Genomic DNA, 27,024 nt, shown 5'->3' with positions numbered 1-27,024 from the left:
AGTGGCCTGTTGCTCACTGTGACATGGCCATCACTGACCTGCTGCACACTGTGACATGGCCCCACAGTGACGTGGCCACTACTGACCTGCTGCCCACTGTGACATAGCCCCACAGTGACATGGCAACCAGTGGCCTGTTGCTCACTGTGACATGGCCACCACTGACCTGCTGCCCACTGTGACATGGCCGCCATAGTGACATGGCCACCACTGACCTGCTGCCCACTGTGACATGGCCCCAACAGTGACATGGCCACCACTGACCCGCTGACCACTGTGACATGGCCACCACTGACCTGCTGAACACTGTGACATGACCTCACAGTGACATGACCACTACTGACCTGCTGCCCACTGTGACATGGCCCCCACAGTGACATGGCCAGCACTGACCTGCTGCCCACTGTGACATGGCCCCCACAGTGACATGGCAACCAGTGGCCTGTTGTCGGGGGAGGCAGCGGGTCTGCCTCTAGTCTAACTGAAGAATAATTTAACCTTGAAGACATTCCAGTGTATCCATGAGAGGCCAGAAAGTCCCGAGAAGTGCCATGGAAACAAGATTAGAGAACTAAGATAAGAAGAACTGTCCTGACGATTCAGGCGAGAAACTATCACCCAATCGTGAACTGTTAGTTACTAAAGTAAACCAATCCTGTATGAACACCTACTTTGAAGAAGGTTATAAAAAAGCTTGTTAAAACAATAAAGGGGCTTTTGCAGCCATTTTGGTCGCTTTCACACAATCTGATGTTTGTCGTGTCCGTCTCAACTGCGACAAATGGTGACCCCGACGTGATAAGAGCGACGTGATTGATTAGAGCGACGTGATTGATTAGAGCGACGTGGTCATTTAAAGGAGAAGTATAACGGTGGCGGGAAGAGCCGCGGAGACGGAGCCCGGTGTAGCTGAGAGCAGAGGGAGTCTGCCTGGTCCGGACCTGAACTTCGACACCTAAAAAGGTGAGCCACCGGGAACAGGACTGTAATTATGGGGCAGTCATTAACAAAGGAAGAGGAGACAATTTTGTCTACCTGGAAGGCCCTATTAAAAAGAAAGGGGGTTAAAACCTCAGAACAAAGCCTGAAAAAGATTTTGCTATGGAGTAAGATGCAAGGCTTTGAAGCCACAACAGTTACTGCATTCAGTGTGAGTGCATGGCAAGCAGTAGGATTGAAAATATTGGATGAGGTCTCTAAAGGACAAAAAGAGGCATGTGAGTTGGCAACCACATGGTGCTTATTGAGTGAAACCTTAAAGGAATGGAAGACAGAGCGTGAGGCCTCTGATGGGAAACTAACAGACATTCGACCTGAAGACAATGATGGGGAGGACTGTGGCAAAGGGACAAAGGCAGTGGATACCTCAGCCTCAGGAATAGCAGGCAGGAAACCCCTCACGGGCAAAAGCAGATCGCGCCCTCGCCCACCTCCTCCTCCTCCACCATTAAATATTTTGCGGGGCGATGAGGAGCACCCCCCACCTAGTGGTGCAGCGGCGGCCCCTAGCGGCGCAGCAGCAGAAGGGGTGATTCCATCAGCCCCCCCCGAGGAGGAAAATAGGGCGGGTAACACAGAACCAGAGAGCGAGAGCGAAAATGAAAGTGAGGGAGAAGAAGCTTTAACCACGGCTTTACAAACTCTACATATCACAGATAAACCCATGGTGAAGAAAGCCCAGCCATGGACTCTCCCTCCATCCACAGTAACTGTAATTCCAAGGTCCCCTGATCGATTTTGGGAGGGAGTTAGAAAGTATGCTGCTGAAGCTGGCAGCTGGGATCTGGTCGAACGCCTCAGCCCATACTCTCCAACCCCGGCATGTCCAAAGCCTGTAGATATAGCAGCAGAGGCTTATGGTGCATTCCCTGTTTATAAAGCTGTTGCAGGCACAAATGAGCATGATGAGCACAATCCGATCAGTTGGAAGGTGGTGCAGGATTTGCAGAATAAAGCACAGAAATTTGGAATCAATTCTCCTGAGGTGATGCAACTTATTCAAATAATCCACACAGATTTGCTGTGTCCATATCATGTTACACATCTCGCACAAGTGCTGTTTCAGCCAGTACAATTACAAGCGTTTCAATCTACTTGGAGGCAGATGGCACGTGCAGCCGCGCAGAATAATTTACGACTACCACAGGATGACCCAAGACTAGACATTAGAGAGGATACTTTGCTTAGTGAAGGGCCATTTAGTAATACTCAACTGCAGGCCACTTGGCCCCCTATTATATTGGAACAATCTCAACAGGAGGGACTCACCGCATTGAGAAAGACAATGGAATTACGAGGTCTAAGTGCCCTTTTGGTTGGAAGATCTAGTAGCACTTCGAATGGATTAATTGTGCATGTAGGAATTATTGATGCTGATTTTACTGAACAAATTTGTGCTATGATTTCTACTCCTTATCCACCTGTAACGATTCCAAAAGGCACTCTCATTGCTCAACTTGTTCCTTTTTTGAGTTGTGTCCCAAAAGCAGAACAGCGACTGCGAGGCGATGGAGGCTTCGGTTCTACAGGACCCCCTCAAGTGTGCTGGTCTCAGACTGTCTCATCATCTTGACCACATATGACGTGCACGCTGTCAAATCATGGACATTCACCGACTACAGTAAGGCTTGCAGGGCTCCTAGATATGGGCGCCGATGTGACTATTATTTCTAACTATCTGTGGCCATCCACCTGGCCAACAGAGGATGTGGACACAGGGGTAGTGGGGCTGGGAGGCTCCGCACGAGCAAGAACAGCAGCTACGGCAATTCTGATCACCAATCCTGAGGGCCAACAAGCAGTCGTTAAACCATATGTGACAGCAGCTCCCCTCAATCTATGGGGGAGAGATTGCTTGTCACAGTGGGGGGTGAAGATTACTACGGATTTTTAACGGGGGCCACTGTGCTGCAGGGTGTTAGGCAACCCACGCTTGTTTTAACTTGGTTAACGAATAACCCTGTGTGGGTGGATCAGTGGCCCCTACCAATGGAGAAATTAAAGGCCCTGCAAGAATTGGTGGCAGAACAGCTAGCTGCTGGACACATTGAACCCTCTCAGAGCCCCTGGAATACTCCAGTGTTTGTGATAAAAAAGAAATCAGGAAAATGGCGATTTTTGCATGACCTGCGGCAGATCAATGCTGTCATGGCCACGATGGGGGCTCTACAACCAGGCATGCCTTCACCGGCCATGATCCCTCAAGATTGGGAAATCATTGTCATGGATCTCAAGGATTGTTTTTTTACAATACCATTAGCTTGTCAAGACAGGGAAAAATTTGCATTCTCTGTGCCTTCTGTCAATCATGCAGAACCTGCAAAAAGATATCAATGGAAAGTTCTGCCGCAGGGCATGAAAAATTCACCAACAATTTGTCAATGGTTTGTGGCACAAGCTTTGTCACCTGTAAGGGAAAGATTCCCTACCAGTTATTGTTACCATTACATGGATGACATCCTGTTAGCATCAAACAACAAGGAGCAGTTGAATGACATGGAGAATGTGACTAGAAATTCATTACAACACTATGGATTAGTTATCGCCCCTGAAAGGTGCAGAAAGTAGAACCCTGGAAGTATTTAGGACTAACAGTCACAGGTAGGCAGGTAATGCCTCAACCTGTGAAACTTAACCTTGAAGTTAAAACCCTTAATGATGTACAGAAGTTAATGGGATCTCTGAATTGGATTAGACCCTATCTCGGACTGACCAATTCACAACTGCAACCTTTATTGGAATTATTAAAAAATTCCAATGATCCAAGAGAACCCAGAGTATTAACTGAGGAAGCATTAAAGGTAATTCACATGGTGGAACGATCTATACACGAGAAATTTGTTTCTCGAATAGATCTGTCTCAATTGGTGCAACTCTTTGTACTAATTGACAAAACTGTACCATTTGGTGCTTTGGTGCAGTGGAATTCTGAGTGGGATGACCCACTGCACATTCTAGAATGGATGTTTCTGTCATTCCAACCACGAAAAACTGCTCCTGGACTGTTTGAGCTTATTGCTGATGTAATCATAAAAGCCAGAAAACGATGTACAGAACTAACAGGGCGTGACCCAGCTAAGATTGTTTTACCTGTTCAAAATTGGTATTTTGAATGGTGCTTGGCAAATAATTATGAACTACAGGCAGCCATGGCGGGTTTTCAAGGACAGGTGTCATATCACCTGCCGTCACATCCACTACTGAAATTTGCTCGAGAAATACCATTTGGTCAAAAAAATTTAAGCCGCCCAGAACCAGTGAACGGCCCTACTGTTTTTACAGATGGCTCAGGAAAAACAGGTAAAGCAGCAGTAGTATGGTATGAAAACAACAACTGGAACAACAAAGTAGTATATCAAAATGGTTCTCCACAAGTAGTAGAGCTACGTGCAATGGCTGTTGTTTTTTCTATTTTTTCTGTTCCTGTAAATATTGTAACTGACTCAGCATATGTAGCTAACTTAGTTTCTAGACTAGACAAAGTGGTTTTGACCATGTCAGACAATCAATTATTATTTGATGTACTTTTAGAACTCTGGAAAAGTATTCAACTACGGACAGAACCTTATTTTATCATGCACATCCGTAGTCATACCACTTTACCAGGATTTTATACAGAAGGTAATGCCAGAGTGGATGCTCTTGTTTCCGCTATGGCTCTGAATACTGTTCCTAACATAAAGCAACAAGCTGTATTATCACATCAATTTTTTCACCAAGGATATTGAGCTTTACGACGGCAGTTCGGCTTGTCTCATGCGGAAACTCGGTCTATTGTAGCCGCCTGCCCTGACTGCCAAGGAACTCACACACCAGTGTATTTTGGTACTAACCCCAGAGGTATGCAGGCTTTACAGATTTGGCAAAGTGATGTTACTCACATAAATGAATTTGGCCGACAGAAGTATGTTCATGTTTCCATTGATACTTATTCTCATGCCTTAGTAGCAACAGCACATAACGGGGAGACAGGAAAAGATGTAGTTCGACACTTCCAAAAGGCTTTCTCTATGCTTGGGGTACCACACCAAATAAAAACGGACAATGGCCCAGCATACATTTCACAGAAGGTTCAAACATTTTTTAATTTGTGGGGTGTTACTCATGTTACAGGAATTCCCCATTCCCCAACAGGACAAGCAATTGTTGAGCGTGCACATAGTACGTTGAAGCGGCAGCTTCAAAAACAAAAAGGGGGAATGATTGGGGAACCACCACAGGCATGTTTAGATAAAGCAGTTTATGTTCTTAACTTTCTCCATTATGGGGATAATTCTTCTTTACCTCCTCTTTTTCAGCATTTCTCTTCTCTTTTTTCAAAACAGGATTTGCAAAAAGACATCAAAGTGCATGTTAGAGATCTAATTACTGGCCAGTGGAGTGGACCATGTGAATTATTAACCTGGGGCAGGGGTTATGCTTGTGTCTCTACAGATGCCGGCCCTCGCTGGGTTCCTGCTCGGTGTGTTCGGCCTGTGCTGGAACCTGCATCAGGCTGAAGGATGGGTAGTTCCACAACCCAAGCAGAATATCTGGGTAACTTTGGCAAATATGACACATCAAGAAACCTTGTGCCTTTCTACTGCGAACCCGGAAAATCCATTCTCCACCTGTTTGGTGGGAGTGCCAGTAGACACATGGCCAATCCCACAAACCCTTCAGGCTTTCTCTCTTTGCAACTCTTCAAAAAATTGTACAGATAATTGGGATGGTGTATATAGTCACCTTCCACAGGTTACGCAAGAACCCCAAGAGCTAGAGTTGCTAGGCTCTGTTATAATGGATGCTTGTGTGTTTTTTAATTACTCCTATAACACCACACGGAGAGGGCAAAATGTGAATGCAACTAATGCTGCTTATCATAATTCAACTGCTTGGTGCAATTATACTTCGACTAACATCTCACGATCTTTTGCTGTTCCTCTTGCATTACCTCCTGGTGTGTTTCTAATCTGTGGAGATCGTGCCTGGGGAGGCGTCCCATCTAAACTGAATGGAGGCCCGTGTAGCCTCGGACGTCTCACGTTATTAACACCAAATGTGTCAATGATTCTGAATATGACTCGAAAACATAAGCGAGTCCCAAGGACCGTTCATCGGTTTGAAAGTTCTTGTCGAGATAACGTTGAATTCTGGAATCCAGGCCAGATCATAACGGCCTCCATATTGGCACCAGGAGTTGGTGTTGCAAATGCCTTAACGACTTTGAATAAGTTGGGATGTTGGCTTAGCAAACAGACTAATGCTACTTCTTTAGCTTTAAGTGGCCTTTTAACTGATGTTGATAGTGTTAGACATGCTACTTTACAGAACAGGGCTGCAATTGACTTTTTGCTTTTAGCGCAAGGACATGGATGTGAAGATTTTGAAGGAATGTGTTGCATGAATTTGTCTGACCACTCAGAATCTATTTTTAAAAGTATACAGCAGCTGAAGGATGGTGTGAGGCGTCTAACAGAAGAGGACGGATTGGATTGGCTTACAAGGATGTTTAAAGGATGGGGACTTTCTGGATGGTTGATATCTCTGGTCAAAACTGTGGGGGTCATGATCTTGGTAATTGTGACTGTGCTTTTGATGTTGCCATGTCTTGTCAGTCTTCTGCAAAGGGCCCTGCAGAAGACTGTTTCTGCAATATTTCTAGCACAAATACAAAAAGGGGGAATTGTCGGGGGAGGCAGCGGGTCTGCCTCTAGTCTAACTGAAGAAGAATTTAACCTTGAAGACATTCCAGTGTATCCATGAGAGGCCAGAAAGTCCCGAGAAGTGCCATGGAAACAAGATTAGAGAACTAAGATAAGAAGAACTGTCCTGACGATTCAGGCGAGAAACTATCACCCAATCGTGAACTGTTAGTTACTAAAGTAAACCAATCCTGTATGAACACCTACTTTGAAGAAGGTTATAAAAAAGCTTGTTAAAACAATAAAGGGGCTTTTGCAGCCATTTTGGTCGCTTTCACACAATCTGATGTTTGTCGTGTCCGTCTCAACTGCGACAAATGGTGACCCCGACGTGATAAGAGCGACGTGATTGATTAGAGCGACGTGATTGATTAGAGCGACGTGGTCATTTAAAGGAGAAGTATAACGGTGGCGGGAAGAGCCGCGGAGACGGAGCCCGGTGTAGCTGAGAGCAGAGGGAGTCTGCCTGGTCCGGACCTGAACTTCGACACCTAAAAAGGTGAGCCACCGGGAACAGGACTGTAATTATGGGGCAGTCATTAACAAAGGAAGAGGAGACAATTTTGTCTACCTGGAAGGCCCTATTAAAAAGAAAGGGGGTTAAAACCTCAGAACAAAGCCTGAAAAAGATTTTGCTATGGAGTAAGATGCAAGGCTTTGAAGCCACAACAGTTACTGCATTCAGTGTGAGTGCATGGCAAGCAGTAGGATTGAAAATATTGGATGAGGTCTCTAAAGGACAAAAAGAGGCATGTGAGTTGGCAACCACATGGTGCTTATTGAGTGAAACCTTAAAGGAATGGAAGACAGAGCGTGAGGCCTCTGATGGGAAACTAACAGACATTCGACCTGAAGACAATGATGGGGAGGACTGTGGCAAAGGGACAAAGGCAGTGGATACCTCAGCCTCAGGAATAGCAGGCAGGAAACCCCTCACGGGCAAAAGCAGATCGCGCCCTCGCCCACCTCCTCCTCCTCCACCATTAAATATTTTGCGGGGCGATGAGGAGCACCCCCCACCTAGTGGTGCAGCGGCGGCCCCTAGCGGCGCAGCAGCAGAAGGGGTGATTCCATCAGCCCCCCCCGAGGAGGAAAATAGGGCGGGTAACACAGAACCAGAGAGCGAGAGCGAAAATGAAAGTGAGGGAGAAGAAGCTTTAACCACGGCTTTACAAACTCTACATATCACAGATAAACCCATGGTGAAGAAAGCCCAGCCATGGACTCTCCCTCCATCCACAGTAACTGTAATTCCAAGGTCCCCTGATCGATTTTGGGAGGGAGTTAGAAAGTATGCTGCTGAAGCTGGCAGCTGGGATCTGGTCGAACGCCTCAGCCCATACTCTCCAACCCCGGCATGTCCAAAGCCTGTAGATATAGCAGCAGAGGCTTATGGTGCATTCCCTGTTTATAAAGCTGTTGCAGGCACAAATGAGCATGATGAGCACAATCCGATCAGTTGGAAGGTGGTGCAGGATTTGCAGAATAAAGCACAGAAATTTGGAATCAATTCTCCTGAGGTGATGCAACTTATTCAAATAATCCACACAGATTTGCTGTGTCCATATCATGTTACACATCTCGCACAAGTGCTGTTTCAGCCAGTACAATTACAAGCGTTTCAATCTACTTGGAGGCAGATGGCACGTGCAGCCGCGCAGAATAATTTACGACTACCACAGGATGACCCAAGACTAGACATTAGAGAGGATACTTTGCTTAGTGAAGGGCCATTTAGTAATACTCAACTGCAGGCCACTTGGCCCCCTATTATATTGGAACAATCTCAACAGGAGGGACTCACCGCATTGAGAAAGACAATGGAATTACGAGGTCTAAGTGCCCTTTTGGTTGGAAGATCTAGTAGCACTTCGAATGGATTAATTGTGCATGTAGGAATTATTGATGCTGATTTTACTGAACAAATTTGTGCTATGATTTCTACTCCTTATCCACCTGTAACGATTCCAAAAGGCACTCTCATTGCTCAACTTGTTCCTTTTTTGAGTTGTGTCCCAAAAGCAGAACAGCGACTGCGAGGCGATGGAGGCTTCGGTTCTACAGGACCCCCTCAAGTGTGCTGGTCTCAGACTGTCTCATCATCTTGACCACATATGACGTGCACGCTGTCAAATCATGGACATTCACCGACTACAGTAAGGCTTGCAGGGCTCCTAGATATGGGCGCCGATGTGACTATTATTTCTAACTATCTGTGGCCATCCACCTGGCCAACAGAGGATGTGGACACAGGGGTAGTGGGGCTGGGAGGCTCCGCACGAGCAAGAACAGCAGCTACGGCAATTCTGATCACCAATCCTGAGGGCCAACAAGCAGTCGTTAAACCATATGTGACAGCAGCTCCCCTCAATCTATGGGGGAGAGATTGCTTGTCACAGTGGGGGGTGAAGATTACTACGGATTTTTAACGGGGGCCACTGTGCTGCAGGGTGTTAGGCAACCCACGCTTGTTTTAACTTGGTTAACGAATAACCCTGTGTGGGTGGATCAGTGGCCCCTACCAATGGAGAAATTAAAGGCCCTGCAAGAATTGGTGGCAGAACAGCTAGCTGCTGGACACATTGAACCCTCTCAGAGCCCCTGGAATACTCCAGTGTTTGTGATAAAAAAGAAATCAGGAAAATGGCGATTTTTGCATGACCTGCGGCAGATCAATGCTGTCATGGCCACGATGGGGGCTCTACAACCAGGCATGCCTTCACCGGCCATGATCCCTCAAGATTGGGAAATCATTGTCATGGATCTCAAGGATTGTTTTTTTACAATACCATTAGCTTGTCAAGACAGGGAAAAATTTGCATTCTCTGTGCCTTCTGTCAATCATGCAGAACCTGCAAAAAGATATCAATGGAAAGTTCTGCCGCAGGGCATGAAAAATTCACCAACAATTTGTCAATGGTTTGTGGCACAAGCTTTGTCACCTGTAAGGGAAAGATTCCCTACCAGTTATTGTTACCATTACATGGATGACATCCTGTTAGCATCAAACAACAAGGAGCAGTTGAATGACATGGAGAATGTGACTAGAAATTCATTACAACACTATGGATTAGTTATCGCCCCTGAAAGGTGCAGAAAGTAGAACCCTGGAAGTATTTAGGACTAACAGTCACAGGTAGGCAGGTAATGCCTCAACCTGTGAAACTTAACCTTGAAGTTAAAACCCTTAATGATGTACAGAAGTTAATGGGATCTCTGAATTGGATTAGACCCTATCTCGGACTGACCAATTCACAACTGCAACCTTTATTGGAATTATTAAAAAATTCCAATGATCCAAGAGAACCCAGAGTATTAACTGAGGAAGCATTAAAGGTAATTCACATGGTGGAACGATCTATACACGAGAAATTTGTTTCTCGAATAGATCTGTCTCAATTGGTGCAACTCTTTGTACTAATTGACAAAACTGTACCATTTGGTGCTTTGGTGCAGTGGAATTCTGAGTGGGATGACCCACTGCACATTCTAGAATGGATGTTTCTGTCATTCCAACCACGAAAAACTGCTCCTGGACTGTTTGAGCTTATTGCTGATGTAATCATAAAAGCCAGAAAACGATGTACAGAACTAACAGGGCGTGACCCAGCTAAGATTGTTTTACCTGTTCAAAATTGGTATTTTGAATGGTGCTTGGCAAATAATTATGAACTACAGGCAGCCATGGCGGGTTTTCAAGGACAGGTGTCATATCACCTGCCGTCACATCCACTACTGAAATTTGCTCGAGAAATACCATTTGGTCAAAAAAATTTAAGCCGCCCAGAACCAGTGAACGGCCCTACTGTTTTTACAGATGGCTCAGGAAAAACAGGTAAAGCAGCAGTAGTATGGTATGAAAACAACAACTGGAACAACAAAGTAGTATATCAAAATGGTTCTCCACAAGTAGTAGAGCTACGTGCAATGGCTGTTGTTTTTTCTATTTTTTCTGTTCCTGTAAATATTGTAACTGACTCAGCATATGTAGCTAACTTAGTTTCTAGACTAGACAAAGTGGTTTTGACCATGTCAGACAATCAATTATTATTTGATGTACTTTTAGAACTCTGGAAAAGTATTCAACTACGGACAGAACCTTATTTTATCATGCACATCCGTAGTCATACCACTTTACCAGGATTTTATACAGAAGGTAATGCCAGAGTGGATGCTCTTGTTTCCGCTATGGCTCTGAATACTGTTCCTAACATAAAGCAACAAGCTGTATTATCACATCAATTTTTTCACCAAGGATATTGAGCTTTACGACGGCAGTTCGGCTTGTCTCATGCGGAAACTCGGTCTATTGTAGCCGCCTGCCCTGACTGCCAAGGAACTCACACACCAGTGTATTTTGGTACTAACCCCAGAGGTATGCAGGCTTTACAGATTTGGCAAAGTGATGTTACTCACATAAATGAATTTGGCCGACAGAAGTATGTTCATGTTTCCATTGATACTTATTCTCATGCCTTAGTAGCAACAGCACATAACGGGGAGACAGGAAAAGATGTAGTTCGACACTTCCAAAAGGCTTTCTCTATGCTTGGGGTACCACACCAAATAAAAACGGACAATGGCCCAGCATACATTTCACAGAAGGTTCAAACATTTTTTAATTTGTGGGGTGTTACTCATGTTACAGGAATTCCCCATTCCCCAACAGGACAAGCAATTGTTGAGCGTGCACATAGTACGTTGAAGCGGCAGCTTCAAAAACAAAAAGGGGGAATGATTGGGGAACCACCACAGGCATGTTTAGATAAAGCAGTTTATGTTCTTAACTTTCTCCATTATGGGGATAATTCTTCTTTACCTCCTCTTTTTCAGCATTTCTCTTCTCTTTTTTCAAAACAGGATTTGCAAAAAGACATCAAAGTGCATGTTAGAGATCTAATTACTGGCCAGTGGAGTGGACCATGTGAATTATTAACCTGGGGCAGGGGTTATGCTTGTGTCTCTACAGATGCCGGCCCTCGCTGGGTTCCTGCTCGGTGTGTTCGGCCTGTGCTGGAACCTGCATCAGGCTGAAGGATGGGTAGTTCCACAACCCAAGCAGAATATCTGGGTAACTTTGGCAAATATGACACATCAAGAAACCTTGTGCCTTTCTACTGCGAACCCGGAAAATCCATTCTCCACCTGTTTGGTGGGAGTGCCAGTAGACACATGGCCAATCCCACAAACCCTTCAGGCTTTCTCTCTTTGCAACTCTTCAAAAAATTGTACAGATAATTGGGATGGTGTATATAGTCACCTTCCACAGGTTACGCAAGAACCCCAAGAGCTAGAGTTGCTAGGCTCTGTTATAATGGATGCTTGTGTGTTTTTTAATTACTCCTATAACACCACACGGAGAGGGCAAAATGTGAATGCAACTAATGCTGCTTATCATAATTCAACTGCTTGGTGCAATTATACTTCGACTAACATCTCACGATCTTTTGCTGTTCCTCTTGCATTACCTCCTGGTGTGTTTCTAATCTGTGGAGATCGTGCCTGGGGAGGCGTCCCATCTAAACTGAATGGAGGCCCGTGTAGCCTCGGACGTCTCACGTTATTAACACCAAATGTGTCAATGATTCTGAATATGACTCGAAAACATAAGCGAGTCCCAAGGACCGTTCATCGGTTTGAAAGTTCTTGTCGAGATAACGTTGAATTCTGGAATCCAGGCCAGATCATAACGGCCTCCATATTGGCACCAGGAGTTGGTGTTGCAAATGCCTTAACGACTTTGAATAAGTTGGGATGTTGGCTTAGCAAACAGACTAATGCTACTTCTTTAGCTTTAAGTGGCCTTTTAACTGATGTTGATAGTGTTAGACATGCTACTTTACAGAACAGGGCTGCAATTGACTTTTTGCTTTTAGCGCAAGGACATGGATGTGAAGATTTTGAAGGAATGTGTTGCATGAATTTGTCTGACCACTCAGAATCTATTTTTAAAAGTATACAGCAGCTGAAGGATGGTGTGAGGCGTCTAACAGAAGAGGACGGATTGGATTGGCTTACAAGGATGTTTAAAGGATGGGGACTTTCTGGATGGTTGATATCTCTGGTCAAAACTGTGGGGGTCATGATCTTGGTAATTGTGACTGTGCTTTTGATGTTGCCATGTCTTGTCAGTCTTCTGCAAAGGGCCCTGCAGAAGACTGTTTCTGCAATATTTCTAGCACAAATACAAAAAGGGGGAATTGTCGGGGGAGGCAGCGGGTCTGCCTCTAGTCTAACTGAAGAAGAATTTAACCTTGAAGACATTCCAGTGTATCCATGAGAGGCCAGAAAGTCCCGAGAAGTGCCATGGAAACAAGATTAGAGAACTAAGATAAGAAGAACTGTCCTGACGATTCAGGCGAGAAACTATCACCCAATCGTGAACTGTTAGTTACTAAAGTAAACCAATCCTGTATGAACACCTACTTTGAAGAAGGTTATAAAAAAGCTTGTTAAAACAATAAAGGGGCTTTTGCAGCCATTTTGGTCGCTTTCACACAATCTGATGTTTGTCGTGTCCGTCTCAACTGCGACAGCCTGTTGCTCACTGTGACATGGCCATCACTGACCTGCTGCACAATATGACATGGCCCCACAGTGACGTGGCCACTACTGACCTGCTGCCCACTGTGACATGGCCCCAACAGTGACATGGCCACCACTGATCCGCTGACCACTGTGATATAGCCCCACAGTGACATGGCCACCACTGACCTGCTACCCACTGTGACATAGCCCCCATAGTGACATGGGCACCACTGACCTGCTGCCCAGTGTGACATGGCCCCCATAGTGACATGGCCACCACTGATCTGCTGCCCACTGTGACATGGACCCCATTGTGACATGACCAGCACTGACCTGCTGCCCACTGTGACTTGGTCCCCACAGTGACATGGCCACAACTGACCTGCTGCCCACTGTGACTTGGTCCCAACAGTTACATGGGCACCACTGACCTGCTGCCCACTGTGACATGGCCCAATAGAGACTTGGCCACAACTGACCTGCTGCCCACTGTTACTTAGCCCCCACAGTGACATGGCAACCAGTGGCCTGTTTCTCACTGTGACATGGCCACCACTGACCTGCTGCACACTGTGACATGACCTCACAGTGACATGGCCACCACTGACCTGCTGCCCAATGTGACATAGCCCCCATAGTGACATGGCCACCACTGACCTGCTGCCCACTGTGACATAGCCCCCACAGTGACATGGCAAACAGTGGCCTGTTGCTCACTGTGACATGGCCACCACTGACATGCTGCACACTGTGACATGGCCCCCAGAGTGACATGGCCACCACTGACCTGCTCCCCACTGTGACATATCCCATACAGTAACATGATCACTACTGACATGCTGCCCACTGTCACATGGCCCCACAGTGACGTGGCCACCACTGACCTGCTGCCCACTGTGACTGGCCACCACAGTGACATGGCCACCAGTGGACTGTTGCTCATTGTGACATGGCCACAACTGATCTGCTGCCCACTGTGACATGACCTCACAGTGACATGGCCACCACTGACCTGCTGCCCACTGTGACATGACCCACACAGTGACATGGCCACCACTTACCTGCTCCCCACTGTGACATGTCCCAAACAGTAACATGATCACCACTGACCTACTGCCCACTGTGACATAGCCCCCACAGTGACATGACAACCAGTGGCCTGTTGCTCACTGTGACATGGCCATCACTGACCTGCTGCACACTGTGACATGACCTCACAGTGACGTGGCCTCTACTGACCTGCTGCCCAATGTGACATAGCCCCCATAGTGACATGGCCACCATTGACCTGCTGCCCACTGTGACATGGCCCCCATAGTGACATGGCCACCACTGACCTGCTGCCCACTGTGACATAGCCCCCACAGTGACATGGCAACCAGTGGCCTGTTGCTCACTGTGACATGGCCATCACTGACCTTCTGCACACTGTGACATGGCCCCACAGTGCCGTGGCCACTACTGACCTGCTTCCCATCGTGACATGGCCCCCATATTGACATGGCCACCACTGACCTGCTGCCCACTGTGACATGGCCCCAACAGTGACATGGCCACTACTGACCCGCTGACCACTGTGACATAGGCCCACAGTGACTTGGGCACCACTGACCTGCTGCCCACTGTGACATGCCCCCATAGTGACATGGCCACCACTGACCTGCTGCCCACTGTGACATAGCCCCCACAGTGACATGGCAAACAGTGGCCTGTTGCTCACTGTGACATGGCCACCACTGACCTGCTGCACACTGTGACATATCCAATACAGTAACATGATCACTACTGACATGCTGCCCACTGTCACAGGGCCCCACAGTGCTGTGACTGGCCACCACAGTGACATGGCCACCAGTGGACTGTTGCTCATTGTGACATGGCAACAACTGATCTGCTGCCCACTGTGACATGACCTCACAGTGACATGGCCACCACTGACCTGCTGACCACTGTGACATGACCCCCACAGTGACATGGCCACCACTGACCTGTTCCCTACTGTGACATGTCCCAAACAGTAACATGATCACCACTGACCTGCTGCCCACTGTGACATAGCCCCCATAGTGACATGGCCACCACTGACCTGCTGCACACTGTGACATAGCCCCCACAGTGACATGGCAACCAGTGGCCTGTTACTCACTGTGACATGGCCATCACTGACCTGCTGCACACTGTGACATGGCCCGACAGTGACGTGGCCACTACTGACCTACCGCCCACTGTGACATGGCCCCCATAGTGACATGGCCACCACTGACCTGCTGCCCAATGTGACATAGCCCCCATAGTGACATGACCAGCACTGACCTGCTGCCCACTGTGACATGGCCCCCATAGTGACATGGCCACCACTGACCTGATGCCCATTGTGACATAGACCCAACAGTGACATGACAACCAGTGGCCTGTTGCTCACTGTGACATGGCCATCACTGACCTGCTGCCCACTGTGACATGGCCCAAACAGTGACATGGCCACTACTGACCCGCTGACCACTGTGACATAGCCCCACAGTGACTTGGGCACAACTGACCTGCTGCCCACTGTGACATGGCCCCCATAGTGACATGGCCACCACTGACCTGCTGCCCACTGTGACATAGCCCCCACAGTGACATGGCAACCAGTGGCCTGTTGCTCATTGTGAAATGGCCATCACTTACCTGCTGCACACTGTGACATGGCCCCACAGTGACGTGGCCACTACTGACCTGCTGCCCACTGTGACATGGCCCCCATAGTGACATGGCCAGCACTGACATGCTGCCCACTGTGACATAGCCCCACAGTGACTTGGGCACCACTGACCTGCTGCCCACTGTGACATGGCCCCCATAGTGATATGGCCACCACTGACCTGCTGCCCACTGAGACATGGCACCCACAGTGACATGGCAACCAGTGGCCTGTTGCTCACTGTGACATGGCCATCACTGACATGCTGCACACTGTGACATGGCCCCACAGTGACGTGGCCACTACTGACCTGCTGCCCACTGTGACATGGCCACCATAGTGACACGGCCACCACTCACCTGCTGCCCACTGTAACATAGCCCCCACAGTGACATGGCAACCAGTGGCCTGTTACTCACTGTGACATGGCCATCACTGACCTGCTGCACACTGTGACATGGCCCCACAGTGACGTGGCCACTACTGACCTGCTGCCCACTGTGACATGGCCCCCATAGTGACATGGCCACCACTGACCTGCTGCCAACTGTGACATGGCCCCCATAGTGACATGGCCACCACTGACCTGCTGCCCACTGTGACATAGCCCCCACAGTGACATGGAAACCAGTGGCCTGTTGCTCACTGTGACATGGCCACCACTGACCTGCTGCACACTGTGACATGACCTCACAGTGACATGGCCACCACTGACCTGCTGCCCAATGTGACATAGCCCCCATAGTGACATGGCCACCATTGACCTGCTGCCCACTGTGACATGGCCCCCATAGTGACATGGCCACCACTGACCTGCTGCCCATTGTGACATAGACCCAACAGTGACATGGCAACCAGTGGCCTGTTGCTCACTGTGACCTGGCCATCACTGACCTGCTGCACACTGTGACATGGCCCCACAGTGACGTGGCCACTACTGACCTGCTGCCCACTGTGACATGGCCCCCATAGTGACATGGCCACCACTGACCTGCTGCCCACTGTGACATGGCCCCAACAGTGACATGGCCACTACTGACCAGCTGACCACTGTGACATAGCCCCACAGTGACTTGGGCACAACTGACCTGCTGCCCACTGTGACATGGCCCCCATAGTGACATAGCCACCACTGACCTGCTGCCCACTGTGACATAGCCCCCACAGTGACATGGCAACCAGTGGCCTGTTGCTCACTGTGACATGGCCATCACTGACCTGCTGCACACTGTGACATGGCCCCACAGTGACGTGGCCACTACTGACCTGCTGCCTGTTATAGACTATCTTGCCAAAATGATGCAAGTTAGGACAAATTAGATTTCAATTATTTATTTTAGCAAGCGGCAATAAGCAAAACAGCGCTGGGCGGCCGGGGAGTCCCTGCTCCACCAACGGCGCGCGCTCACTTCCCGAGGGTCCGTTTTTTTTATATCCTCCGCCTTCCGTTATCGGGTCTCTCTGAGAGGTGTATCCTGCGTCTGCGCACTTTGCAGCTAGGGGGTCGCTCCATCCGGGTCTTCCTCACGTCACCAGCTTTACTTTCCTGAGAGTGGCTCACAAAGTCTTTGTTTATATCTTACAGAATATAGACACTACCCCCCTTTTTTTTTTTTTTTTCTTCTTCTCCCCTTTGTCTTTCTCCCCTTTGTCCTTCTTCCCTTTCTCCCTCTTTTCAGTCTTTTGCCTAGTAGAAGTCCTTGCTTCAGCATTTCAACTTAGATAAGCACTTACAGTCAGTTAGTCGTTACACAGTGTAATAGTTAAGATTAAGCTTAGGCCAACATAGTTTATGGAATAACATGTCACGAGCTCCCAGTATCTTCAGTGGAATTTGATGAACAAACAGTTTACTGTCTATCACAATCCCCCCTTTTTCTTTTTATCATTTTGTTCATCAAATCGTTGCAATTCTTGTTGACTTAACAGGAGAGTTTTTTTCAATTTAAAGTCATCATCTAATTGATTGTTTTTTGCTTTAATGAGTATTGGACGGGTGACAGATATCAGATATGTTACCCGTTGCATCATTCTCCAAGTTATGACATATAATATTATTGACAAAGTCAAACTGATTAAGATTAATATCAAGAGAACCACAATGGGGTGACACAACTTGTTCAAGATGCCTGTAGCAGTAGGTGACCATCCAAAAAAGGGTGTCCCACCAGTTATGTTCTGCATTCTTTTTTGCTCTTTCCAAGACTCGGTGTATTTCTTCCACATTGTGATGAACAGTTATTAGAGTTTTCTGTCCGTTTTCTCTAACTTTCTCTAAAATTCTAACTAAGTCTTTGTGTTGAAGTAACTGCTTAACCAAAGTGAGATTCATTCCAATGGGTGTAGGTTGTAGATTATGTATTAATGTATAATTGGATTGCATGAGTTGGTAAGACGTGACCGGGGCTAAATAGGAAAAGTCACATCCGATTACCTTTGTGAAGTTGCAAACACAGAGATTTGAATAATTTTTTGTCTCTATTATGATCTTGTCTACGGTTAAGAATTCACAAACCGTCCTCAAACATACACAACCTTCGCCAATATATATAAGTACTGTTTTAGGATTTTCATTGGGATGGACCTCAAAGTGACAAATATTTTGTTCGGTATCTAAACAAATATCTTGTGCCTCAATTGCATTGCCTTCACAAATGAATCCTTGTTGTTCCCGTACAATGCAGGACTCTAGATTGACAGTTTGCCATTTTTCGTTTACCTTTCGGGCCCATACTCTATGCTCAGAAGGATAGAGTATGGTTCCGTTGTGATTCAGCCCTAATGCAATGATAGGATAAATTTGGTATATGGTGGCATTGTAAATAGTGAGTATAAAGGTAGTAGCTGTGTTTGTGATGGGGTCATAGGTAAAGTTTACCAGGTTCCACCAGGATTGGAGTTTCTTTTCAAAATTAGTAGCACTGTCCCAAATTATTCTCCGAATTTCAGTAGGAAGAATACCTTCTTCACCTTCTCTTATAATTGAGGCAGCTATCGACTGCATCCATATTTGAGCCTGGATGCAGCTGAGAGCTAAAGAGAGGTTATTTTGAAGCACACTGAGTGCATCTGTAATCAATTCATGATCCTTTATATTTACCTTTTCCCCTTTTGGTAATATATTCGACAACAGCCACTGGTTAGCCCCCAAAGCCAATAAGGAAGATCGCAAAGGCCTTTGTATATTAGTTAAATCACTAATTGAGGTAGCCAATTTGTTCATTATCACCTCCGAATCAATACTATTTAAAACTCCCAATCCTGTTCCCAAAGCACCGGTTAAGTCTCTCTGCGTTCTTTTTGTGTGAGGAGTTTGTTTTTGCAGCCAGGTTGTCCATCCCTCGTAAGAAGTCTTTAAGAAAGGTGAACATGCTGGCTGAATATTTGAAACATTATTTTGCATTAACAATTCAACTTGTTTGAGAGACCACGCCGGGTTAAACAGCATTTGTTGTTTACCTGTATTTCTAATTGCATATGGTCCAATTTTAAAAATTCTTGGGTTAAGCACGACTGTTGGTTGTGTTGGAACAGTATGAGTAGTCTGAGTAGTCTCTTTGGGAGCGTGGGTTGTGGTTGTTGTAGTTTCCTCCTGTATATTCAATGGAAATCGGAAAGATATAGCTTGATCTCCTGACCTGGTCCCTCCCAAACAAACTATGGACACCGGTTGGGTTGCAGTAAATGCATACCAACAGGCTTCCGACTCACAACGGGTTTGAGCTATTTTAGATTCCGTTTTGTCTCTGATAACGATTTGAGTAAAAGGGGGCTGACGGACGGTTTGAATTAAAGGGTGCCGACTTATTATCACATTTACATTGAATACTCTGCAGCCTATCTGTATCTCATCTCCTTTTTTAGCTGTCCAGGTATGGGATGAATTCTCCCATTTATATGTTTGGAGTGTTAGGTTATTGCTTAGTATGGCAGTTGCTAACTCTGTCCCATACAAATCTGCATCCATACTTCCTGTATGTCCATAATAAGCATCTGTCCAAGGCCATATAATTTGATTAGTTAGGGTATGTTCAAAAGGTTGGTGGGATTGGTTAGTCGTTCTAGCCCATCCTGGTAGTGTATTCATTGTAGCTAATACACCTAGCCAGACTATCCAATAGCTCCAATAGAAGGCTGACGGGATTCTATAGATTTGCATATTTTTTCTTAATCTCTTTTGTATCGGGGTGTCTGACACTCTCGTCTGGCCCTTCTCCCTCAGAGGTCCTTTTTTCTTCAGAGTAGGGCAGTAAGGTTTTCCCCACTTTGGTACGTCTCTGCCTCCTCTGCCTACTCTGTTGCTTAGAGCAGCAGGGTGTTCCATCTTCTCGGCAGCAGCCGTATTCTTCAGGGGTACGTTTGCCTCTACTCCGGGACACATAGGTCTCCCAGTTTTTATCTTTGACCTCGGATTCACGACAGGGGACCCAGGGGATGTGCTTTCTACAGATCACCCTTAGGATCTGAGAGTGCTATTGAGTAGGCCAATTAGAGTGAGTGCACTCTCTTTCAGGATTTATCCCTTTAGTAAATATTTTCTACCAAGTTTTAGAATCTCCAGTTTTAGGGCCTGATTAGTTAATCTCCGTTCTTGTTAATAACACTGATTACAACTAGACCGAAGATTTATTTCATGTGTATTATGAATCCCCCAGCCTTCTTTACATACATTACACTTTACACTTTATGTATATAAAAGGAAAACAAATATAAGTTTCAATTGGACAAAAATATCAGGGTCTCACTCATCGAGTCCTTCGTAGGTTCTTATCTCACAATGTGTAGAGAGTTCTTTCAGGTTCTCCGAAGGGTGACTCGTAGATCCCCAGGAGGGCTGGTCACTTTCCAGGCCGGATCCTGTATAGGTCCCTTTACTCGGCTTGCGTGTGTCCACCCCTTCTCAGCAGTCCGAACAGCAGTTTCTGTAGTGATAAGAGCAACATAGGGTCCTTCCCAACGGGGGGTCAAAGAAGATTCTTTCCATGATTTGATTAGTACTTTATCTCCTGGTTGGATTTGATGCATGGCCACATCCAATGGAGGCCTTTGTACTACCATCCCCCGAGCCTGTAGTTGTTTTCTCCTTGCCATTAGCTGTATCAGGTAGGACTTTATCTTTAATTCTTCAAGTTGGGGGTGATCCGGTGGCATTTCTAAATCATAAGGCATCCCATATAGCATTTCAAAGGGAGAAATGCCTACATCAGTTCGGGGCTGAGTTCTGATATTTAACAAGGCTAAAGGGAGACACTTTACCCATGACATTTTAGTTTCTAACATTAGTTTGGTAAGTTGTTTTTTTATTTCTCCGTTCATACGTTCAACTTTCCCTGAGCTCTGCGGGTGCCACGGAGTATGGTATTGCCACTGTGTACCCAGGGCAGCCAAAGTCTCTTTGGCTACTCTGGATACAAAGTGTGGCCCTCTATCTGAGTCTATTGCTTCTATTGCTCCATACCGAGGTATAATTTCTTCAAGTAATATCCTTGTTACTGTGTGAGCTGTGGCTCGGGCTGTGGGAAAGGCTTCTACGAATTGAGTTAAATGATCTATAATTACTAATAGGTATTTATACCTCCCCACCTTTGGTAATTCAGTAAAGTCTATTTGTATTCTTGCAAAAGGTCTATGAGCCAATTCTCGCCCCCCATATACTCGTTTTCTTATTTGATGTTTATTTACTTTTTGACAAACGAGACATTCTCCTATCACTCGTTTGGCTATATCATATATCCCAATGCACATGTATTTAGTTGCAAATTGATCCACTAATGCCTGAGTTCCCCAATGAGTGTTTTTATGGAATTGCTGCATTATCTTGGTAGCTATGGGTTTTGGGAGAACTTCTCGGCCGTCCGGGAGTTCCCATTTTCCATTAGCTTTCTGTTTAATCCCCATTTGATTTAATTTTGCTTGTTCTTGAACAGTAAAACTTAAAAGTTCATAGGATTTTCCATGGAAAAAGCACCACTTAAACCCTGGTCTTTCACATACACATTCTATACCGTCTACTCCGTATTCTTTCCAGCAACCATAACAGGGGAGGTAATTATCTCCACAATTAACACACCGCTTTCTGTCCTCTATCGGATCATCCAAGTCCAGTGCTGATAGCGCTGCTCTCTTTGCCTCTTGATCAGCAAGGTTATTCCCCCGTACTAAAGGATTTAGCCCCCTCTGGTGTCCTTTTACGTGTACTACCGCAATTTCGCTGGGCCCTCGTATAGCTTGCAAAATTTGTGATATTAACTCCTGATGTACTAGGTCCTTCCCCCGAGAATTGATTAAACCTCTTTCTTCCCATATTTTCCCAAAGGTATGTACTATTCCGAAGGCATATCTAGAATCGGTGTATATAGTTCCCACTTTTCCATTTAGTAATTGTAAAGCCTTTAATACTGCATATAATTCACATGCCTGTGCTGACCAGCTGGGACTCAAGGGTCCTGATTCTATCACCTTAAAAGTTTTTCCATCAATTATGGCATACCCTGATTTTCTTTTCCCTTCTACCACTCGAGAGGATCCATCTACAAATAATTTTTCTCCTTTCCCTAATTCCTCCTCTTCCAAATCTGGTCTTATCTTAGTCTGCTCCTCGATGTTACGGAGGCAATCATGAAAAAGATCTTGACTAAGTTCTCCATACAAAAATTGGGCTGGATTTTGTAACGATGTTGTTTCAAGGGTCAGGTGGGGGGACGTAATGAGGATTGCCTCATATTTTACTAGTCTAGCATCGGTTATCCATTTTTCTGCTTTTTGCTGTAACACACCTCTAATATTATGGGGTGATAGTACCCTTAATTCACTACCAAAAGTTATTTTATGCGCTTCCTCAACTAACAAAGCAGCTGCCACCACAACTTGTAGGCACGTAGGCCATCCCCGACTTACGGGGTCCAGTAATTTTGAGATATATGCTACTGGTTTCTTTTTTCCTGCCCATTCCTGGGCTAATACTCCAAATGCAGTTCCTTCCTCTGTGTTGACAAATAAGAAAAATGGTCTTTTTAGGTCGGGCAAGCTCAGAACAGGAGCATTTACTAATTCAGTTTTTAGTTCTTTTAACCGTTGATCATCTTCCTGAGTCCATTTTAATAATCCATTTTTAGTTATTTTGGTGTATAAAAACTTTACCTTTCCACTATACCCTTCGATCCACTGCTTACAATATCCAAATAGCCCTAATAGCTGCCGGACTTGTTTTTTAGTTTTTGGACTTGGTAGGGAAAGTATCCCTTTCACCCTTTCTGGATCCAATTTCTTAGTTCCTTGACTTAATCGATGCCCTAGGTATTTAACTTCCTTTTCAACAAATTGCAATTTGGATTTTGACACTTTCAGTCCCTTTAAGCTCAGGAAATTTAACAACTTGATGCTTTCTTCCCGAACCCTTTCCTCATCCTCCCCTGCTATTAAAAGATCATCTACATACTGGACTAGGGTAAGGGTATCTCCTATCTGGTAATCCTGCAAAATTTGTTCTAAAGCTTGCCCAAACAGGTTTGGGGATTCAGTGAAACCTTGGGGTAGGACTGTCCACCGGAGTTGAGTTTTCCTGTGGGTGTCTGGGTCCTCCCACTCAAAAGCAAAATAGTTTCTACACTCCTCTTTTAAGGGACATGCCCAGAAAGCGTCCTTCAAGTCTATTACACTGTACCACCGGTCGTTCGGGCCTAATTGACTTAAGAGAGTGTGTGGGTTAGCTACTACAGGGAATCTAGTTACAGTCCTTTTGTTAATTTCCCTTAGGTCATGGACTAATCTATACCCACCATCTGCCTTCTTGACAGGTAAAATGGGAGTATTAAAAGGGGACATGCAGGGTTCCAATAATCCCTGCTTTATTAATCTCTGAATTTCTGGTTTTAATCCTTGCCTTCCCTCCAGAGGTATGGGATATTGCTTAATCCTCACCGGTACTTCAGGATCCCGGATGGTTACCATAAAAGGTTCAACATTCAATTTTCCCACCGTATCCGGAGTGTACCACACTTCAGGGTTGATTTTAGTCTCATCTTCAACCCGTAGGGGGCATAGTTTGATTTCAAGTTTGTGTTCTGTTACTTCCAAACTAATTCCTAATTCAATCATTAGATCTCTCCCCAGTAGGTTATAATCTGCCTCAGGTACTAACAATAAGGATCCCACCCCCACTTTAGAATCTGTTTCAAGGAGTACATCTTTAATTACCGGTACTCCGAATGGTTCTCCTTTCGCCCCAACTACTTGTACTTTTTCTGATGAAATCTTACATCCTTGGGGCAACGATTGAACAGTAGATCTCTCCGCTCCTGAATCTACTAAAAATTCTACCTCCTGTTGCTGAGGACCTACTTTTAACTTTATCAAGGGCTCAGTTCGTTCTCGGGTCCCCAGCAAATAGAGCCCCTGACACCCCTAATCTTCTTTAAACATTCTCTCATCCATCATTCTCCTTCTGCAGCTCTTCTTTGTGTGACCTTTTCTTCCGCAATAAAAGCAGACAATACTCCCTTTTTCTCTCTCTCTCTCCGGTTCCTTTGATCTATAGCCTGTTCTTTGACCTTCTTGTTTTCTCCCAGCACTGTTCACTCTCTGTCCTTCCCTTATCGCAGCTACCATCATTCTGGTATGTTTCTTTTGAGTCTCGTCCTCCCTTCGGACATAGACTTTCTGTGCTTCTCTCAGTAATTCATCCAACCCCCGATCCTGCCAATCTTCTATTTTTTCTAGCTTCTTTCTAATATCTATCCATGCTTTTGCCACAAATTGTGTCTTTAACAATGCCTGTCCCACTGGGGTATTAGGGTCTAGTCCTGAGTAAAGCTGAAGATTTTTCCTCAGTCTCTCTAACCACTCAGTAGGAGTTTCATCCTTTTTCTGATGTTCACTAAAGGCTTTATTTATATTTTGTCCTCTAGGGACTGATTCTCTTATACCCTGGATTACAATCGTCCTCAGGTCTTGCATATGACCTCTATCGATTTCATTTTGATTATTCCAATTAGGTCGATTTAGAGGCCATTTTACATCTGCTGCCGGACCTTGCTGATGCTGTTGATCCCAAATTCTCATTCCTGCTCTCCTGATCATATCCCTTTCTTCAACAGTGAATAGTATAGCCATTATGGCTTGTATTTCATCCCAGGTATAGATGTTTGGTCCTAAAAACTGATCCACCCGCTCTGCCACACCTAAGGGATCCTCCAATAGATTCCCCATCTCTTTTTTTAAATTCTCGGACGTCCCCTGAATTAAGAGGGACAGTCACATATCCCATGCCAGGCTGGGGTCCTCCCATCGCAACCTCCCTTAGGGGGTACAAGCCACTATCACCCCACCCCATTCTAGTTTGACTACGGGTTATTCGTCTCGGTTCTTTCGGGGATTCAGGTGGGGAGTCTGAATTCTCTGGGTCCTCCGGCGCAGTTGGAGGAGGTGAAGGCGCCGGAGGTGGGGGTGGAGGTATGTAAGGAGGAGGAGAGGTGGGAGGTTCGTCCTCATCACGTACCTTCTTTTTCTTAACTTTTTCCTTTAGAGGATATAGATTTATTCGGGTATCTGATGCTATCCATACCTGTGCATATTCACTCTCCTCTAAATTAAAGGGTTCCCTTGAGTTGACATAAATGTTTAGGGCTTGGCAGACCCATTCTTCAAAGGACCCAAAAACAGGCCAATAGAGATGATCGCCTCTGATTTGTTTCCCTCCCCAAACTTCCATACAATAATAAATAATTTTTGCTTTGTCCTTACCCCGCCTAGAGGGGTAATCTTCCCAATGGTTTAACATCAAGCCTAAAGGGCTATCTGGTGGTATTTGGGGGTACCTCACCTCGGGTCCCAAATCACCCATGGGATCAGAAGGCTTGCTTTTCTTCTGTCCCATCTTCCGGAGCGCCTTCACACACTCACACAATTCGCTTCCCCCTTTTCGTGACCCAGTCCCTCGCGGGATATGGGAACTGCACTACCGAGGGGTCCGCACTCGCTTCGCCCTGCTGGGCGTCTCACACACCACGCTCCGGGAAACCCAACCCCAACCGAACGGTAACCGGCCTATACTCACGCAACCCTGCGTCTTTGTCCGGGCCTTCGTGCACAAAGATTACGGGGTTACCGGTATTTTTTTTTTTTTTGCTTGTTGCCGAGTTTTGGAGTTCGTCGGTAGAGGGCGTGATGTGATAGCACTCAGCCGGGGCCGCTGAACTCAGCGGGGCGCGCCTCCCCGTATGGGGCTTCCCACCAGATTGCCTCTATCCGAGTCACGGCACCAATTTTGTTATAGACTATCTTGCCAAAATGATGCAAGTTAGGACAAATTAGATTTCAATTATTTATTTTAGCAAGCGGCAATAAGCAAAACAGCGCTGGGCGGCCGGGGAGTCCCTGCTCCACCAACGGCGCGCGCTCACTTCCCGAGGGTCCGTTTTTTTTATATCCTCCGCCTTCCGTTATCGGGTCTCTCTGAGAGGTGTATCCTGCGTCTGCGCACTTTGCAGCTAGGGGGTCGCTCCATCCGGGTCTTCCTCACGTCACCAGCTTTACTTTCCTGAGAGTGGCTCACAAAGTCTTTGTTTATATCTTACAGAATATAGACACTACCCCCCTTTTTTTTTTTTTTTTCTTCTTCTCCCCTTTGTCTTTCTCCCCTTTGTCCTTCTTCCCTTTCTCCCTCTTTTCAGTCTTTTGCCTAGTAGAAGTCCTTGCTTCAGCATTTCAACTTAGATAAGCACTTACAGTCAGTTAGTCGTTACACAGTGTAATAGTTAAGATTAAGCTTAGGCCAACATAGTTTATGGAATAACATGTCACGAGCTCCCAGTATCTTCAGTGGAATTTGATGAACAAACAGTTTACTGTCTATCACACTGCCCACTGTGACATAGCCCCACAGTGACATGGCAACCAGTGGCCTGTTGCTCACTGTGACATGGCCACCACTGACCTGCTGCCCACTGTGACATGGCCGCCATAGTGACATGGCCACCACTGACCTGCTGCCCACTGTGACATGGCCCCAACAGTGACATGGCCACCACTGACCCGCTGACCACTGTGACATGGCCACCACTGACCTGCTGAACACTGTGACATGACCTCACAGTGACATGACCACTACTGACCTGCTGCCCACTGTGACAT

General features: G+C 46.1%; 2 protein-coding genes across 2 annotated transcripts; both read left to right on the top strand.

The window, feature by feature from the left end:
- Positions 1-2,579: 2,579 nt before the first annotated feature.
- On the top strand, positions 2,580-6,975 carry LOC141938492 (syncytin-2-like). The gene is made up of 2 exons (XM_074857347.1): positions 2,580-2,620; positions 5,434-6,975. Exon 2 carries the CDS (start codon positions 5,434-5,436, stop codon positions 6,742-6,744), a length of 1,311 nt encoding a protein of 436 aa, XP_074713448.1. The 5' UTR covers positions 2,580-2,620; the 3' UTR covers positions 6,745-6,975.
- A 1,823-nt stretch (positions 6,976-8,798) lies between these two features.
- Positions 8,799-13,144, top strand: LOC141938493 (syncytin-2-like). Its single transcript, XM_074857348.1, has 2 exons — positions 8,799-8,839; positions 11,653-13,144. The coding sequence occupies exon 2, from the start codon at positions 11,653-11,655 to the stop codon at positions 12,961-12,963; it is 1,311 nt and encodes a 436-aa protein (XP_074713449.1). The 5' UTR covers positions 8,799-8,839; the 3' UTR covers positions 12,964-13,144.
- The last annotated feature ends 13,880 nt before the right edge of the window (positions 13,145-27,024 follow it).

This window comes from Strix uralensis, unplaced genomic scaffold (assembly GCF_047716275.1).
Source record: "Strix uralensis isolate ZFMK-TIS-50842 unplaced genomic scaffold, bStrUra1 scaffold_94, whole genome shotgun sequence".
Classification (NCBI taxonomy): Eukaryota; Metazoa; Chordata; class Aves; order Strigiformes; family Strigidae; genus Strix; species Strix uralensis.
The sequence above is the reverse complement of the archived record's forward strand: the minus strand, read 5'-3'. Positions and strand labels throughout refer to the sequence as shown.